This window comes from Hippopotamus amphibius, chromosome 15 (assembly GCF_030028045.1).
Source record: "Hippopotamus amphibius kiboko isolate mHipAmp2 chromosome 15, mHipAmp2.hap2, whole genome shotgun sequence".
Lineage (NCBI taxonomy): Eukaryota > Metazoa > Chordata > Mammalia > Artiodactyla > Hippopotamidae > Hippopotamus > Hippopotamus amphibius.
In genome coordinates, this window is record NC_080200.1 from 20,316,370 (window position 1) to 20,337,050 (window position 20,681).

At 35.4% G+C, this 20,681-nt stretch overlaps 1 protein-coding gene across 1 annotated transcript; it reads right to left on the bottom strand.

Moving 5' to 3' along the window:
• Window positions 1-19,087: 19,087 nt before the first annotated feature.
• On the bottom strand, window positions 19,088-20,089 carry LOC130837020 (olfactory receptor 7A17-like). The gene has a single exon (XM_057709768.1). It carries the CDS (start codon window positions 20,018-20,020, stop codon window positions 19,088-19,090), a length of 933 nt encoding a protein of 310 aa, XP_057565751.1. The 5' UTR covers window positions 20,021-20,089.
• Window positions 20,090-20,681: the final 592 nt, after the last annotated feature.

Genomic DNA, 20,681 nt, shown 5'->3' on the forward strand with positions numbered 1-20,681 from the left:
TGAATTACTTATAGATTAATTAGTCAACCAACAAACAAACATGCCCAACTCTTGACTCTGTGCTTGGCTCTCCAGGATTTCAGGTGACCCCAGCTAAAATTTCTCAGCTTCTGTTCTCTCTGAATCTCATCTGAAATAATCATAGGTTCCCAGACTCACCTGGATGAGCACTCTGAGAGAAAGATCTGTGGAAGTCTGAATTCTACCTTAGATGGTTGATGATGGAGTCTGAAGCTGTGTTCCCAGACAAGACAGCAGGAAGGAGTGAAGTTACAGTCCCTCAGACAGACACAGGACTCCAATACCAACAAGCATGTCCCCTTAACCTCAGGGAGGCAGAAGCTGAGGGACTGCAGCATAAGAGATAGTGATGGATCTCTGTCTGATCTTTAGGGACATTTCCCCCTTGTTACTACAACTTCAAGCACATGATTTCCCTTGGTACCCTGGTCTAGACAGAAGTTCCTCCTAATGATTCTCTGTTCTCAAGAGACCAGGTTGGAAGTCAGGTGAATCCTGTTTATATTAATCCTTCTCCATGAACTCTTCTGCCTTCTAGAGTTCTAAAATTCTAACGCTAGAAGTCTAACCTTCTAGTACTTTATCGCAACCATGATTCCAACTATTCTCAAAAGTCTAAGACTAAGGAACCTGTCTTGATTAGGTCCTTTGAATCTTCAAAGCATTAACTTGTAGTGGGAACAGAGTCCTAATATCTCCAGAAAATTTTGGTTACTCTTTTAACAAATTAAAGAACTGAGATCCTTCAATATGAAACCTTGAGCACTACACTCTTTGGTTTCATGAAACTTGTGCTTAAAAAATAAGACTGTTTATATTTATATCACATATTAGAAGCTGTCATTTAGTCCCACAGTAAAAAAAGGAAAAAAAAATGTTAATTATAAGAGATACATTTATACATTTTTGTGCCATATAACCTGGCTTAGCAAACTATAGTTATTTACTCCTTATAAAAGTCCATTCTATGATGTAGTACTGTATATAATCCATTCTTTACTGAAGAAACTGGACTTGGAGGAATTTAGTGATATGTTCAAGATATAAATTAAGTAAGGAGTGAGAGCCTTGATTGGAATTCTGTCTGGATACACCCAGTTCTCACACTGTGGACCACTGGTTCCCAACCAGACATAATTTGCCCCTGGAGATATTTGGCAACATCTGAAGCAATGCTGCTGAACACCTACAATGTGTGGGATAGCACCAAACAGAAATAATTATTATATGAGAAGATGAGAAAACCTATTCTAGTCCAACACTTCTCTAACCTCACTGTGCATAAGAATGCCAAGGGATTGTAGTTATAATTCAGATTCTGCTTCAGCAGGTCTTGGTAAGGCCCGGGGTACTGAATTTCTAAGAAAAATTTGGGTGATGATGATGCCTGCCGGGCACCATTCTTTGAGTAGCAAGGTTATGGTCCTGTGGTAGAGTCTAGAGTAGACAGTTTTTTAAGTCTTTTGCACCAAAAAAAAAAAAAGTCTTTGAAGGAATTTTGAAGGAATAGTATTCACTCATTCCAGAGGACATGATAAATTCTCTTTATCTATGGACATTTAAGTGACACTGAATAATATACTTCTGAAAAAATAATTTTCAATAATCCGAATAAGGGCCTCCAAAGGATGGCCATATCCTAATCCTAAGAACATTGAATATATTATTTTATGTAACAAGAGGGGATTAAAGTAGCAGATGGAAGATGGTTGCTAACTAGCTGACCTTAAAATAAGAAGATGACCATTATTGTCTGGATGGGGCTGATGTAATCACAATGAAACTCTGAGTGAAGAAGAGGAAGACAGATTAGTCAAATCAGAGATTTGAAAATGGTAACACTGCCATCTTTGAAGATGGGGAACATCCCATGAGTCAATAAATTCTTGTGTTCTTTTGAAATAAATTCATATGCAAACACACACACACACACACACACACACATATATTTACACAAATTCCTCACCTGTGAAAGGGTCTTGAACTCAACAAAATACATCAACACAGTTCATTTATTCCTCACAAAATCCACCTAAATTAGGTTTCTTATCCCTTATTCGCATGAGAAATTAAAGAAAAAAAAAGTTTACCTGAGACTAAACTGAACCATATTTTCTACAATTACATAACAAGTTAATTTATTCTTACTATGGGTTTTCTTGATTACATATAAGGGAACCCATGCAGTATGTATGCCTTAATTTTGTGTGGCTTCTTTTATTAAAATAATTTTATCGTTTAATAAGTCAATTTATTAATTTTTATTGAGCTATAATTTACATATAACATTATATTTGCTTCAGGTATACCACATAATTATTTGATATTTGTATGTATTACAAAATGTTCACCACAGTAATTCTATGAGCATCTGTCACCATATGTACTTACAAAAATGTTTTTCTTGTGATGAGTAGTTTTAAGTTCTCACTTAGCAACTTTCAAATATGCATTACAATATTAACTATTATCATCATGCTATACACTACATCCCATGACTTAGTATTTTTTATAACTGGAAGTTTGTACCTTTTACTCCCTTCACCTATTTTTCCCATCCCAAACCCACCTCTGCCAACCACCAATCTGTTCTCTGTATGTATGAGCTTAATTTTTTTTTTTAGATTCCATATTTAAGTGAGATCAGTTGGCATTTCTTTCTCTGATATTTCACATACAATAATGCCCTTGAGATCCGCACATATTCTCACAAATGACAAGATTTTATTCCTTTATATAAATTAATACTATACACTATAATACTGCTTGTAACACATTTTCTTTATCTATTTATATATCAATGGACATCTACCTTTCTTTCATGTCTTCGCTAAACAATGGTGCATTGAACATGAAAGTACTATATCTTTTTGAGTGAATATTTTCTTATCTTGGCTAAATACTGAGAGGTAGAATTCCTGGATCAAATTGTGGTTCCATTTTTAATTTTTTTGAGGAACCTCCATACTGTTGTCTATAGTGGCTGCACTAGTCTACATTCTCACCAGTAATGCACAAAAGTTAACTTTTCTCTCAATTCCTGCCAACACTTGTTACATCTTGGCTTTTAGATAATAGCAACTCTGATGGGTGTGAGGAGATATCATATTGTGATTTGATTTAAATTTCCCTGATCATAAGTGAAGTTGCACATCTTTTTCCTGTATCTGTTTCCCTTCTATGTCTTCTTTACAAAAATGTTATTCATATCTTCTTCCCATTTTTAAATCAGAGTTTTTGTATGGGTTTAAAAAATATATATGTAGCAGGTGGCTCTTCCACGGTGGTGGTGGTAGTCACAGAGGTGACAAGGCTGGAGGCAGAGAATGAGGGATGGTGGGCCCACCACCGCTGTGAGTGGGGTCACAGCCACTGGCAACCTTCTTCCTGTGCCCCATATGTCCCTCTGCTCCCCTTCAGCACAGAAGCTCAGCAAGCCCCAGGATACCTTCCTCTGATGACAGCCCTTCCTCTAGGTCTGTCCACCCTTTGCAGCCTCCCTTCTCCACCCCAGGTCACCACTGGAACTCAAGGAAATAACAGGAGAGAGAGAAGAAAGATGGCAGCAAAGTATAAGGATGTGGAATGTATCCCTCTCCACAGATGCATCAGGATTACACCAAAAGATGAAATAAAACCCACAGAGAACCAGCTGGACACCAGCAAAAGACCTCAGACACCAGAAAAGACTGCAAAGGTCCCAACATAACTGGAACAAGCAACTTCTGAAGTCTGGACTACTCCATCAGAAGTCAAGTAGGAGGCTCTGGGGAGGGAGCACTGAATCCAGGATGCTAGACTACTAGGGAGTCCTCAGAAACAGGGGAGATTAACTGCAGAGAATGCTCAGTGAGCACTCTACATATAAGAGTCTAAGACTCGGCTTTGTCCAACTGTCTGCAACTGCCAGTGCTGGACACCTCACACCAAACTACAAACAAGATAGGAACACAAACCCACCCATCAGCACACAGACTACCTAAAGCCATATTAACCTCACAGATACCCTAAAACACACCACCTGACATGGCCCTGCACATCAGAGAGAAAAGACACAGAGTCACACACTGCAAAACAGACACCAGACCCCACCACCAGGAAGCCTACTCAAGACATTGGACAAACCCCACCACAGCGGGCAGAGAGTAGAAACAAGAGGAATTACTACTAGGCAGCATAGTGAAAGGAGACAGCAAATCCAATAAATTAGACAAAATGAGAAAACAAAGAAACACCTTGCAGGCAAAAGAACAGGAAAAAAAACCCACAAGACCAAATAAATGAAGAGGAAATAGGAAATTGCCTGAAAAAGAATTCTGAGTAATGATAGTAAAGATGATCCAAAATCTTGACAACAAAATACATAAAATACAAGAAACAGTTAATAAGGACTAAGAAGAACTAAAGAGCAAACAAACTGTAATGGACAACAAAATAACTGAAATTAAAAATACTCTAGATGGTATAAACAGCAGAATACCTGAGGTAGAAGAAAGAATAAGTGAGTTGGAAGAAAAATGAGGGAAATAACTGCCACAGAGCAGGAAAGAGAAAAGAGAAAAAAAGAATGGAAGACAGTCTCAGAGACCTTGGTGACAACATTAAGTGCACCAACATTCGAATCATAGGCATCCCAGAAGAAGAAGAAAAAAACAAAGCATCTGAGAAAATATTTGAAGAGGTTATAGTGGAAAACTTCCCCAACATGAGAAAGGAAATAATCAATCAAGTCCAAGAAGACAGAGAGTCCCATACAGAATAAATACAAGGAGAAATAAACAAAGGCACATATTAATTAAACTAATGAAAATTTAACACAAAGAAAAAAATATTAAAAGCAGCAAGAGAAAAGCAACAAATACATATAAGGGAAAACCCATAAGGATAACAGCTGATCTTTCTGCAGAAACTCTGCAGGCCAGAAGGAAATGGCAGGATATACTAAAAGCCCTGAAAGAGAAAAACCTACAACCAAGAATACTCTACCCAGCAAGAATCTCATTCAGATTCGATGGAGAAGTCAAAAGCTTTACATACAAGCAAAAGTTAAGAGAATTCAGCACCACCAAACCAGCTTTACAACAATTCCAAAAGGAACTTTTGTAACTAGGAAACACAAAAGAAGGAAAAGACCTACAAAAACAAACCCAAAACAATTAAGAAAATGGTAATGGAACATACATGTCAATAATCAGCATAAATGTAAATGGATGAAATGCTCCAACCAAAACACACAGACTGGCTGAATGGATACAAAAACAAGACCCATCTATATGCTGCCTACAAGAAACCCACTTCAGACCAAGGGACACATACAGACTAAAAATAAGGTGATAGAAAGAGATATTCCATGCAAATGGAAGTCAAAAGAAAGCTGGAGTAGCAATACTCATATCAGACAAATTAGACTTTAAAGTAAAGACTAGTACCAAAGATAAGGAAGGACACTACATAATGATCACAGAATCAATCCAAGAAGAAGATATAACAATTGTAAATATCTATGCACCCAACATAGGAGCACCTCAATACATAAGGCAGATGCTAACAGCCATAAAAGGGGAAATCAACAGTAACACAATAATAACAGGAGAATTTAACACCCCACTTACATCAATGGACAGATCATCCAAACAGAAAATAAATAAGGACACAAAAGCTTTAAATGAAACATTAGACCATCTCAACTTAATTGATATTTATAGGACATTCCATCCAAAAACGACAGAATACACTTTCTTCTCAAGTGCACACAGAACATTCTCCAGGATAGATCATATCTTGGGTCACAAATCAAGCCTTGGTAAATTCAAGAAAATTGAAACCATATCAAGCATCTTCTTGGACCACAACACCATGAAACTAGATATCAATCACAGGAAAAAATCAGTAAAAAATACAAACACATGGAGGCTAAACAATATGCTATTAAACAACCAAGAAATCACTAAAGACATCCAAGAGGAAACCAAAAATTATCTAGAAACAGATGACAATGAAAACACAACAACCCAAAACCTATGGGACTCAGCAAAAGCAATTCTAGGAGGGAAGTTTATAGGAATACAGTCCTACCTCAAGAAACAAGAAAAATATTGAATAAACAATCTACACTTACACCTAAAACAAATAGAGAAAGAAGAACAAAGAAACCCCAAAGTGAGCAGAAGGAAAGAAATCATAAACATCAGATCAGAAATAAATAAAAAAGACATGAAGGAAACAATAGCAAAGATCAATAAAACTAAAAGCTGGTTCTTTGAGAAGGTACACAAAATTGATAAACGGTAAGCCAGGCTCATCAGGGGAAAAAAAGGGAGAAGACACAAATCAACAGAATTAGAAATGAAAAAGGAGAAGTAACAGCGGACACCACAGAAATACAAAAGATCATGAGAGACTACTACAAGCAATTATATGCCAATAAATTGGATAACCTGGAAGAAATGGATCAATTCTTAGAAAAATACAATCTTCCAAGATTGAACCAGGAAGAAATAGAGCATATAAACAGACCAATCACAAGTAATAAATCTGAGACTGTGATCAAAAATCTCTCAACAAACAAAAGTCCAGGACCAGATGGCTTCACAGGCAAATTCTATCAAGCATTTACAGAAGAGCTTACATCTATCCTTCTCAAACTTTTCCAAACTATAGCAGAAGCAGGAACACTCCCAAACTCATTCTAAGAGGCCACCATCACCCTGATACCAAAACCAGGCAAAGATATCACAAAAAAAGAAAATTACAGGCCAATATCACTGATCAATATAGATGCAAAAATCTTCAACAAAATCCTAGCTAACAGGATCCAACAGCACACTGAAACAATTATACAACATGATCAAGTGTGGTTTATCCCTGGAATGCAAGGATTCTTCAATATATGCAAATCAATCAATGTGATACATCATATTAACAAATTGAAGGATAAAAACCATATGATCATCTCAATAGATGCAGAAAAAGCTTTTGACAAAATTCAACATCCATTTATCATAAAAACTCTCCAGAAATTGGGGACACAAAGAAATTGCCTCAACATAATAAAAGCCATATATGACAAACCAACAGCCAACATCATTCTAAATGGTGAAAAATTGAAAGCATTTCCTCTAAGAACAGGAACAAGACAAGGGTGTCCACTCTCACCATTATTATTCAACATAGTTTTGGAAGGGTTAGCCACAACAATCAGAGAAGAAAAAGAAATAAAAGGAATACAAATTGGAAAAGAAGAAGTAAAATTGTCACTCTGAAGATGACATGATATTATATATAGAAAACCCTAAAGACTCTACCAGAAAACTGCTAGCACTAATTGATGAGTTTAGTAATGTAGCAGGATACAAAATTAATGCACAGAAATCTCTTGCATTCCTATACACTAACAACAAAGGAGCAGATAGAGAGATTAAGGAAATTCTCCCATTCACCACTGCAACAAAAAGAATAAAATACCTAAGAATAAACCTGCATAAGGAGGCAAAAGACCTCTACTCAGAAAACTATAAGACACTGATGAAAGAAATCAAAGATGATACAAACAGATGGAGAGACTTGCCATGTTCTTGGGTAGGAAGAATCAACATTGTGAAAATGACTATCCTACCCAAAGAAATTTACAGATTTAGTGCAATCCCTATCAAATTACCAATGGCATTTTTCACAGAACTAGAGCAAGAAATCTTATGATTTGTATGGAAACACAAAAGACCCCGAATAGCCAAAGCAATCTTGAGAAGGAAAAATGGAGTTGGTGGAATCAGGCTTCCTGACTTCAAACTACACTGCAAGGCCACAGTGATCAAGATAGTATGGTACTGGCACAAAAATAGAAAGGAAGATCAATGGAATAGAATAGAGAACTCAGAAGTAAGCCCAAACACATATGGGCACCTTATCTTTGACAAAGGAGGCAAGAATATACAATGGAAAAAAGACAGCCTCTTCAATAAGTGGTGCTGGGAAAATTGGACAGCAACATGGAAAAGAATGAAATTAGAACACTTCCTAACACCATATACAAAAATAAACTCCAAATGGATTAAAGACCTACATGTAAGGCCAGACACTCTAAAACTCCTAGAGGAAAACATAGGCAGAAGACTCTATGACATACAACAAAGCAAGATCCTTTTTGACCCACCTCCTAGAATCATGGAAAGAAAATCAAGAATCAACAAATGAGGCCTCATGAAACTTAAAAGCTTTTGCACAGCGAAAGAAACCATAAACAAGACTAAAAGGCAAGCCTCAGAATGGGAAAAAAATAGTTGCCTATGAAACAACGGACAAAGGATTAACTTCCAAAATGTACAAGCAGCTCATGAAGCTTAATACCAAAAAAGCAAATAACCCAATCCACAAATGGGCAGAAGACCTACATAGACATTTCTCCAAAGAAGACATACAGATGGCCAACAAACACATGAAAAGATGCTCAACATCACTCATCATCAGAGAAATGCAAGTCAAAGCCACAATGAGGTATCACCTCACACCGGTCAGAATGTCCATCATCACAAAATCTGGGAACAACAAATGTTGGAGAGGGTGTGGAGAAAAGGGAACCCTCTTGCATTGTTGGTGAGAATGTAAGTTGGTACAGCCACTATGGAAAACAGTTGATGGTTCCTTAAAAAACTACAAATGGAACTACCATATGATCCAGTAATCCCACTAGTGGGCATATACCCAGAGAAGACCATAATCCAAAAAGAAACATGTACCATAATATTCATTGCAGCACTATTTATGATAGCCAGGACATGGAAGCAACCTAAATGCCCAACAACGAATGAATGGATAAAGAAGATGGCATATATAGACAATTATTCTTTAAAAATCTTTCTTGCACCATTATGTAAATAGGAATTTTAAAATATTTTAAATCCATGTCTGGGAATAAATTTCTGCATGTAACAAATCTATTCAGAGGAACTTTGATCTGAAGCTCCAGGTGCAAGGCCTCTGTCCAGAGCAACTTTTGAGCAATTGAAACTAGACAGAGAAGAAAGGAAAACAAAATTCTGACAAGCCACAGACAAACCTGATTTCAAAGAGATGCTCGTATTATATACTGATGCCATCTAGGAGTGTAAATGCCCACTGTCACACTGCTGAGAAACTTAGAGAAAGAAAGAGACAGCTAAAGCAAGAACAACTATCATCTTGCATCCTGGGGAACGGAAATCACAATCAAAGAAAGGCAGAAGAAATGAAATGGCAAAGGAAGATGTCCCAGAAGAAGGAAGAAGATAAAACTCCAAAGAACAACTAAATAAAGGCGAGCTAGGCAATCTACAAAAAAAGAAACTCAATACAACAATAGTAAAGATGATCTAAGATCTCGGGGAAAAAATGGAGACACAGATTGAGTAGATACAAGAAACACTTAACAAACACATAGAAGAACTAAAGAACAAACAAACAGAGGTGAACAATAAAATAACTGAAATTAAAAATACACTAGAAGGAGTAAATAGAAAAATAGTGAGGCGGAAGAATGGATAAGTGAGCTGGAAGACATAATGGTGGCAATTACTGCCATAGAACAGAATAAAGAAAAAAAGAATAAAAAGAAATCAAGACATTATAAGAGACTTCTAGGACAACCTTAAACACATGAACATTCACATTATAAGGATCCCAGGAGGAGAAAAGTGAGAGAAAGGACCTGAGAACATATTTAAAGAGATAATAGCTAAAAACTTCCCTATCATGGAAAAGAAAACACTCACTAAAGTCCCGGAAGCACAGAGAGACCCAGGCAGGATAAACCCAAGGAGGAAGGCACCTAGGCACATAGTTATCAAATTGATAAAAAATAAAGACCAAAAAAAATCATTCTGAAAGCAACAAAGGAACAGCAACAAATAATATACAAGAGAACTTCCATACAGTTAGTAGCTGATTTCTCAGAAGAAATTCTGCAGGCCAGAAGGAACTAGAAAGACATATTCAAAGTGATGAAAGGGAAGAACCTACAGCCAAGAATACTCTACCCAGCAATGTTATCATTCAGATTTGATGGAGAAATCAAAATCATTGCAGAGAAACAAAACATGCAAAAGAATTCGGCACCACCAGACCAGCTTTGCAACAAATGCTAAAGTAATTTCTCTAAGTGGAAAAGAAAAAGCTGCAAGTAGAAACATGAAAATTAAAAATGGAAAAGCTCACTGGTAAAGACAAACATACAGTAAAGGTAGGAAATCATTCACACTCAAACATGATGTCAAAATTAAAGCTGTGAGAAAAGGAGAACAAAAATGCTGGATACTGAAAATATATTTGAAATTAAAAGACCAACTACTTAAAACAATCTTGTTTATATACAGACTTCTATATCAAAAGCTCATGATAACTGCAAAACAAAAATATACAATTTACATAGACTCAAAAAATAAAAAAGAAGCCATATGCAACAATAGAGTCAGTCATCAAATCACAAAAGAAGAAAACAAAAGAGAAAGGAAAGAGAAACGGCCTAAAATAACAAATCAAAAAAATTGACAAAAGGGCAGTAATTACCCTAAATGTAAATGCATTTGATAATTACCTTACATATTGATAATTACCTTAAATGTAAATGAATTAAATGCTCCAACCAAAAGAATAGATTGGCTGAATAGAAACAAAAAAGAGATTCATACAAGTGCTGTCTAAAAGAGATATACTTCAGGTCTAGGGACACAAACAGACTGAAAGTGAGAGGATGGAAAAAATGTATACCATGCAAATGGAAATCAAAAGAAATCTGGAATAACAATACTCATAAAAGACAAAATAGACTCTAAAATAAAGACTGTTACAAGAGACAAAGGAGGACCTTATGTAATGATCAAGGGATCAATCCAAGAAGAAGATATAAAAATTGAAAATATATATGCAGCCAACATAGGAGCACCTCAATATATAAGGTAAATGCTAACAGCCATAAAAGAAGAAATTGACAGTAACACAATAATAGTGGGGAACTTTAACACTCACTTTCATCAGTGGACAGATCATCTAGACAGAATATTGATAAGAAAACACTAGCTTAAATGACACATTAGACAAGATGGACCTTATTAATATTTATTGAACATTCCATCCAAAAGAAGCAGAATATACACTCTTCTCAAGTGTACATGGAACATTCTGCAGGATTGATCACATGCTGGGTCACAAGGTGAGTCACAGTAAATTTAAGAAAACTGAAATCATATCAGGACTCCATTTTGACCACAGCACTATGAGATTAGAAATAAACTACAAGGAAAAAAAAAGTAAAAAACACAAAAAACGTGTAGGCTAAACACTATACTATTAAACAATCAGTGGGTCACTGAAGAAATCACAGAGGAAATAGAAAATACCTAGAGACAAATGAAAATGAAAACATGGCAATCAAAAACCTATGGGATGCAGCAAAAGCAGGTATAAGAAGGAAGTTCATAGCAATACAGTCTTACCTCATGAAAAAATCACAAACAACCTAATCTTACACCTACAGCAACTAAAGAAAGAATAAACAAAACCCAAAGTCAGCAAAAGGTAACAAAGTATAAAGATCAGAGCAGAAATAAATGGCTTAGAGACCAAGAAAATAATAGAAAAGATCAGTGAAAATAAAGGCTTGTTCTTTGAAAAAATAAAAAAAATTGATAAATCTTAAGCCAGACTCTTCAAGAAAAAAAAAAGGAGAGGATTCAAATTAATAAAATTAGAAATGAAAAAGAAGATACAATGGACACCACAGATATACAAAGGATCATAGGAGACTACTTCAAACAACTATATGGCAATAAAATAGAAAGCCTATAAGAAATGGATGAATTCTTAGAAAAGTACAATCTTTCCAGACTGAACTAATAAGGAATAGACAATATGAACAAACCAATCACAAAGAGTGAAATTGAAAATGTGATTATATATTTCCAACAAACAAAAGTCCAGGACCAGATGGCTTCACAGGTGAATTATATCAAACATTTAAAGAAAAGTTAACACCTCTTCTTCTGAAACTATTCCAAAAATTACAGAGAAGTAAACACTTCCAAACTCATTCTATGAAGCCACCATCACCCTGATCCCAAAACCGGACAATGATATCTCACACACACACATACACACACACACACACACACACACACACACACAAACACAAATACAGGCCAATAGCACTGAGGTACATAGCCACAAAAGTCCTCAACATTAGCAATCAGAATCGAATAATACATTAAAAGTATCACACACTCAGGGATGCAAGGATTTTTCAATGTCTGCAAATCAATCACTGGGGTACACCACATCAACAAATTGAAGAATAAAAATCACATGAACATATCAATAGGTGCAGAAAAAGCTTTTTACAAAATCCAACACCGATTTATGATAAAAACTCTCCAGAAAGTGGGCATACAGGGAGCATAACTCAACATAATAAAAGCCATATATGACAAACTTACAGCTAACACCATGCTCAATGGTGTAAAGCTGAAAGCATTTCCCCTAAGATCAGGAATAAGACAAGGGTGTCCACTCTCACCACTTTTATTCAACATAGTTTTGGAAGTCCTAGTCATGGCAATCAGCAAAGTAAAAGAAATAAAAGGGATCCAAATTGGAAAGAAGTAAAACTGTCACTGTTTGCAGATAATATACCATATATAAAAATTCCTAAAGATGCTACCAGAAAACTACTAGAGCTCATCAATGAGTTTGATAAATTTGCAGAATACAAAATTAATACACAGAAATGTGTTACAATTCTATAATAAGCAATACCATTTACCATCACATAAAAAAGAATAAAACATCTAGGAATAAACCTACATAAAGAGACAAAAAACCTGTAATCCGAAAACAATAAGATCCTGAGAAAGAAATCAAAGACAACACAAACAGGTGCAAAGATATACCATGTTCTTGGGTTGGTATAATCAGTATTGTGAAAATGACTATACTAACCAAGACTATCTACAGATTTCAATGTAATCTCTATCAAATTACCAATGGCATTTTTCAGAGAAATAGAACAACATAGGTTAATGTTTGTGTGGGGGCAAAAAAAGACCCCAAATAGCAAAAGTAATCTTGAGAAAAGAAAACCAGAGTAGGAGGAACCAGCCTCCCTGATTTCAGACAATATTACAAAACTACAGTCATCAAGGTACAAACACACACACACACATACACACACATGCACACAAAGAAAAAGAAAAAACAACAACAACAACAAAAAACACAGAAATCAACAGCAAAGGAACAGAATAGAAAGTCCAGAAATAAACCCACACACCTATGGTCAGTTAATCTACAATAAAGCAGGCAAGAATGTACAATGGAGAAAATACAGTTTCTTCAATAAATGGTGCTGGGAGAACTGGACAACTACCTGTAAAAAATGAAACTATAATATTCTTTAACATAATACACAAAAATAAACTCAAAGTGGATTAAAGACTTAAACATAAGACTGGTTACTATAAACCTCTTTGAGGAATACATAGGCAGAAGACTCTGTGACATAAATTGCAGCAATATCTTCTTCGATCCATCTCACAGATTATTGGAAATAAAAACAAAAGTAAACAAATGGGACTGAATTAAACTCAAAAGCTTTTGCACAGCAAACAAAAAAGCAAACAAAATGAAAAGACAACACACAGAATGGGAGAAAATATTCAAAAAAGATGCTACCAACAAAGGATTAGTCTCCAAATGTTGCAAACAGCTCACGCAGCTCAATATCCAAAAAATAAATGACCCATCAAAAAATGGGCAGAAGACCTAGACAATTCTCCAAATAAGACATATAGATGGTCAAGAGACACATGAAAAGATGCTCAACATCACTAATTATTAGAGGAATGCAAATCAAATTTACAATGAGATATTACCTCACACCAATCAGAATGGCCACCATCGAACCATCTAAAAACAGTAAATGTTGGAGAGGGTTTGTACAAAAGGGAACCCTCCTACACTATTGGTGGGAATGTAAATTGTTACAGCCACTATGGAGACTAGTATGGAGCTTCCTTATAAAAGTAAAAATAGGGCTACCATATAATCCAGCAATCCCATTCCTGGGCTTATATCCAAAGAAAAAACATAGTTCAAAAGTATGCATGTACCCCAATATTCATTACAGCACTGTTTACAATAGCCAAGACATGGAAGCAACATAAATGTATATTGATAGATGAATGGATAGAGAAGTGGTACATATATAAAATGGAATATTATTCAGCCATTAATAAGAATGAAATAATGTCATTTGCCATAACATGTATGGAACTGTAGATTATCATACTAAGTGAAGTAATTCAGACGAAGATAAGTATCATATGATATCACTTATATGTGAACTCAAAAATAAATAGATATAAATGAACTTATTTACAAAACAGAAACAGATTCACAGAGTTAGAGAATAAACATATGATTACCAGAGGGGAAGCATGCAGGGAGGGAAAGTTTGGGAGTTTGAGGTCAACATGTATACACAGTTATATTTAAAATAGATAACCATAAGGATGTACTTAAAAAATAAGAAAAGAGAAGAAAATAAATCTATACAGCAAAAAAGAAAATCAGGTGGACTCAAGCACTTAATAAAGTGAGTTACCTAATTTAAACAGATAATTTGGAGTAAAAAGCTTCAAGGCATAAATAGAAGGAGGAAGTTCAATTTCCACAGTCCCATCAAAGAATTACAATTCTGACTCTGAAGATTTGATTTCTGCAACCATTGGTACTTCTTCTGCCCTGGGTAAAATGTCCCATATCTGGTACTTTTCTCAAATGATTTTTAATTTTTTATAAATTTTAATTGAAGTATGTTTTAATTTGCATTTCTCTAAAAATTAGTGATATTGAGCAGCTTTTCATGTGCCTGATAGCCACCTATATCTCTTCTTTGGAAAAGTGTCTATTCAGGTCCTCTGCCCTGTGTTTGATTAGGCTGTCCTTTTGTTGCTGTTTGTTTGTTTGTTTTTAATATTGTATGAGCTGTTTATATATTTTAGATATTGACCCCTTGCTGGTCACATTATTTGCAAATATTCAGTAGGTTATCCTTTTGTTTTGTTGATGGTTTCCTTTGCTATGCAAAAATTTTCAAGTTTCATTAGATCCCATTTATAAATTTAATTAATTTTATTTGAATAGAGTTGTTTTACAATGTTACATTAGTTTATGCCATACAGCCAAATTAATCAGTTATATGTATGTATATACTCCCTCTTTTTTTTTTTTTTTTTTTTTTTGGATTCCCTTCTTTATGATTTCCTTTCCTGTGTAAAAGCTTTTAAGTTTCATTAGGTCTCATTTGTCTATTTTTGTTTTTAGTTTCATTATTCTATGAAGTGGGTCAAAAAATGCCTTGCTGCGATTTATGTCAAAGTGTGTTCTATCTAAGTTTTCCTCTAAGAGTTTTATAGTATCTGGCCTTATATTTAGGTCTTTATTCCATTTTGAGTTTATTTTTGTATATGGTGTTAGGGAGTATTCTAATTTCACTCCTTTAAATTTAGCTGTCCAGCTTTCCAAACACTTTTTAGAGACTCTGTGTTTTCTCCATTGTATATTCTTGCCTCCTTTGTCATAGATTAGGTGACCATGGGTGCATGGGTTTATCTCTTGGTTTTCTCTACTCTTCCATTATCTATATTTCTGTTTTTGTACCAGTACTATACTGTCTTGATTACTGTATCTTTGTAGTATAGTCTGAAGTCAGGGAGGCTGATTCCTCCAGGCCAGTTTTTCTTTCTCATGATTGCTTTAGCTATTCGGAGTCTTTTGTGCTTCCATACAAATTGTAAACTATTTTGTTCTCATTCTGTGAAAAATGCCCTTTGTAATTTGATAGGATTTCATTGAATCTGTAGATTGTTTTGGGTATTATATTCATTTTCACAATATTGATTCTTCCAATCCAAAATCATGGTATATCTCTCCATCTGTTTCAGTTGTCTTTGATATCTTCCATCGGTATCTTATAGTTTTCTGAGTATAGGTCTTTTCCTTCCTTAGGTAGGTTTATTTCTAGGTATTTTATTCTTTTTATGTGATGGTAAATGGAATTGTTTATTTAATTTGAAATTTAATTTAATTTAATTTAATATGCAAGAGCTTTTAAGTTTAATTAGATCTCATTTATTTTTGGTTTTATTTCTCTTGCCTTGGAAGACCAATCTAAAAAACTATTGCTACAATTTATGTTTAAGAGTTTTCTGCTTATGTTCTCTTCTAGGAGTTTTATGGTTTCAGGTCTTATATTTGGAACTTAATATTTTTTAGAACTTTTATTGAGATACAATTGACATACAATAAACTGCATATATTTAAAGTGTAAAATTTTATATCTTTTTTTCTTATTAGTAATGTATATATGGCAATCCCGATCTCCCTTCAGATTAGGTCACCACAGAGCACTGAGTAGAGTTCCCTGTGCTTAAAGAGTAGGTTTCAATTAGTTATCTACTTTATACATATTAGTGTACATATGTCAATCTCAATCTCCCAGTTCTCACACACACACACCCCTTACACCTTTGGTGTCCAAACAAATGTTCTCTCCATCTGTGTCTCTATTTCTGCTTTGCAAATAAGTTCATCTGTATCATTTTTCTAGATTCCACATGTAAGTGATAATATATGATATTTAGTTTTCTTTTTGATTTGACTCTGTATGACAGTCTCTGTGTCCATCCATGTCTCTGTAAATGGCACAGTTTCACTCCCTTTTATGGCTAAGTAATGTTCCATTGTATATATGCACCACATCCTCTTTACTCCTTCCTCTGGTGATGGACATTTAGGTTGCTTCCATGTCCTGGCTATTGTAAATGATGTTGCAATGAACATTTGGGTGCATGTATTTTTTGCATTATAACTTTCTCAGCATGTATAGCCAGAGTGGGATTTCTGAGTCATATGGTAATTCTATTTTTAGTTTTTTTAAGGAGCATCCATGCTGTTCTCTATTGTGGCTTTATCAATTTACATTCCCATCAACAGGATAAGAGGGCTCCCTTCTCTCCCTCCCTTCCCTCCACACCCTCTCCAGCATTGATTTTTCCTAGATTTTTTGGTGATGGCCATTCTGACTGGTGTGAGGTGGTACTTCACTGTAGTTTTGGTTTGCATTTCTCTAATAATTAGTCATATTGAGCATCTTCCCATCTGTTTGTTCAGCATCTGTATGTCTTCTTTGGTCTATTAAATTTTCTATCCATTTTTTTTATATTGAACTGCAAGACTGTATATTTTGAAGATCAATCCTTGTTGGTTGCTTCATTTCAAAATATTTTCTTCCATTCTGAAGAAAATGTTGTCTTTTTGTCTTCTTTATAATTTAATTTCCTGTGAAAAAGCTTTTAAGTTTCATTAGGTCCCATTTGTTTATATGGCAATCCTAATCTCCCAATTCACCCTACCCACCCAACCACATCAGTGTCTCTGTTTTGGCCTTGCACATTTAGAACTTTAAATCATTTTTAATCTATTGTGAGGGAGTGTTGAAATCTCATTTAACATGTGGTTGTCCAGTTTTTCCAGCAACACTTTTGAAGCAATTGTACTTTCTGGATCCTATAGTCTTGCCTCATTTGTCATAGATTAATTGACCATAAGTGCACAGATTTATTTCTGGGTTTTGTATTCTGCTCTATTGGGATTTTGTGTCTGTTTTTGTGCCACTGTCATGCTGTTTTGATTACTGTAGCTTTGTAGTATAGTCTGAAGTCATGGGGGACAATATCTCCAGGTTTGTTCTTTTTTCTCAAGAGTAAGATAATAATCTTAAAATTGATATGGAACCACAAAAGACCCAGAATTGTTAAAGCAATCATGAGATAAAAGATTAAAACTGAAGTTATAATATATAATGGCACATATCTATATATATATGACCTACTCATACATATGAATGGATCTTAAGATGTTAAGCAATGCAAAAGACATGAGACAAAAAAGATAAATACCATATGATCTCACTTTTACGTGGAATCTAAAAAAAAAACAAACAGAATGGAGTATATGGAGACAGAGAACAGATTGACCGTTGTCTGAGTTATGGAACTGAGAGATGGGTAACATGGGTGAATGGTGTCAAAAGATACAAATTCCCAGTTATAAAATGCATAAGTCATGGGAATGTCCTGTATGGCATGGATATTATAGTTACTAAAACTGTACCTTTTATTTTAACCTATCCAGGAGATGGATCTTGAAGATGCTCATCATGTGAACAAAAGTTGGTACTATGTATGGTGGCAAATGCTAACTAGATTTATTTATTGTGGTGATTATTTTATGACATATACAATTATGAAAGCATTACGTTGTCCAGCTGAAACTAATATAATGTCATGTCGTTTACATTTCACTTAAAATGACAACAACACAAGGGAGTTTTCAGATGAAATGCTGGCTCAGACAAAAATCACAGGCATTACAGGACCAGGCAAGTGTGCCAAGCATACCTAGACTATAACAACACTATCAATAGGCTGGAACTGAAAGGGGTCCATGACACATTTCACATTATCAGGAAGAGCAGTTAAAGTAGTGATGTACAACAGAATGACAATCCCAAAGTGAAAACTGTGATTTCATATTTTCCTCTACAATTAAAATAAATAAATGGTCCTAGATGCCAAGTATACTTTTATTCACATTTGTACAACAACTCATGATTATTCTTTCCACAAAACTAGGGGAAATTATGTGGCACAATATATGCCATTTGAAAATATTTTTAAGAAATCCAAGTCGTCCTATGAAAGATATGGAAATATCCCAATATATCTAATCCAAGGTAGAGAAAACTTTGGGAATGATGAAATGAACCAAAAGAAAAACTGCCTATATACCAGACAGAAAAGAAAGCTTAATAAAGTGTTATTGAAATTGTATAGAAAAGTTGAATTCAAAGAAATAGAAACCCCAGGAAATAAATGGGAACAAATTATATTCCACAATGATCAAAGAATCACAATTTTGTGTTCCAAGACTTTGAGTCATGCAATCAAGGACATTTAATCACCTCCAGGACAATTGACTCTCATATACCTGCAATCCCATAGAATCTCTTCAGAGCCCCTTTTATGTCTTTATTCCTTAGACTGTAGATGAAAGGGTTCAACAATGGCGTGATCACAGTGTACATCACTGAGGCTATTGCACTTGACTGTGAGCTGTGGGTAGCAGCAGAGATAAGGTACACTCCTAGGACCGAACAATAAAACAGGAAGACAACTGAGAGATGAGATGCACAGGTGCAAAATGATTTATACTTCCCCTGAGCTGACGAGATTCTATGTATAGAAGAAACTATCTTAGAGTAAGAGTAAAGGATACCAAAAAGGGGACCACCAGCCAGCAGCCCAGTTGAAAAATACAACACAGTGTCATTAAGAAAAGTGTCAGAACAGGCAAGTTTGAACATCTGATTGAGATCACAGAAAAAGTGGGGGATTTCCAAGTCTGTACAGAAGGACAATCGCAAAATCATTAAGCTTTGTAACAAGGAATTTAGAACACTCAAGACCCAGGATACCAGCACCAGCAGTCCACAGAGCCGGGGTTTCATGATGACATTATAGTGCAGGGGGTGACATATGGCCAAGAAACGGTCATAGGCCATCACAGCCAGAAGAAAGTTGTCCCAACCTCCAAAGAGTATGGAAAAATACATCTGGGTGATGCAGCCTGCATAGGTTATAACATTGTTCTGTGTCTTTATATTCATCAGCATCTTTGGTATGGTGGTGGAAATGAAACAGATGTCTACAAAGGACAGGTTGGAGAGAAAGAAGTACATGGGTGTGTGAAGATGGGAGTCTGAGCTGACAGCCACAATGATGAGCAGGTTTCCAAACACAGTGATCAGGTACATAGAGAGGAAAAGCCCAAATATGAGGGGCTGCAGTTCTGGTTCCTTTGATAATCCCAGAAGAAGAAATCCTGAAATGCAGGTATAATTGCCTGGTCCCATGTGGTGGTGGTGAAGACTAGGAATGAAAATTTTAAAATAACATGATTAATTTTTACATAAGTTGACATTAGTAACATGTTGGAAATGTGATAATTATAATGTTATGCAGGAAAAAAATCAACTATAAAAGAGAGTGGGTGATTGTGTTATTTTTTTTTCCAGCACTTTATGTGGTTTATTAATTGGTGTTACTAAAAAGTTACATCACTTTTTTTTTTGATTGTGTTATTTTTACTGGGAGTTCAGGAAGACCTAAAAACAAGGGGACATTTGTACATAGAACTCAAGGAAAACCAGCTGGGAGACAAGACGTTGTCTGGGGAAGCATGTGCTCTACAGGGAAAAGAGCCAGTACAAAGGCCCTGAGGAAGACACTTGTTTCATATGTTCAAAGCTCAAAATATATCCAGTGTGGTGAGCAAGGAACAAGAGGGAAAGTGGTGAGAGATGGCATCAGAGAGTGTTGAGGAAAGAGGTGGCCTCCCTGCTGCTGCTGAGTCTTCAGGATAAAGGGAGTCCCTGTTCACATTCTGTTTCTTGTACTTTATTATTTTTGATTTCAAGACATCTTGTGAGGGACTTCCCTGGTGGCATAGTGGTTAAGAATCTGCCTGCCAATGCAGGGGACACGGGTTCAATCCCTGGTCTGGAAAGATCCCAC

What these genes read in the sequence shown, in the direction of transcription:
- LOC130837020 (XM_057709768.1), bottom strand. Translation starts at nt 20,020, where the DNA reads ATGGGACCAGGCAATTATACCTGCATTTCAGGATTTCTTCTTCTGGGA.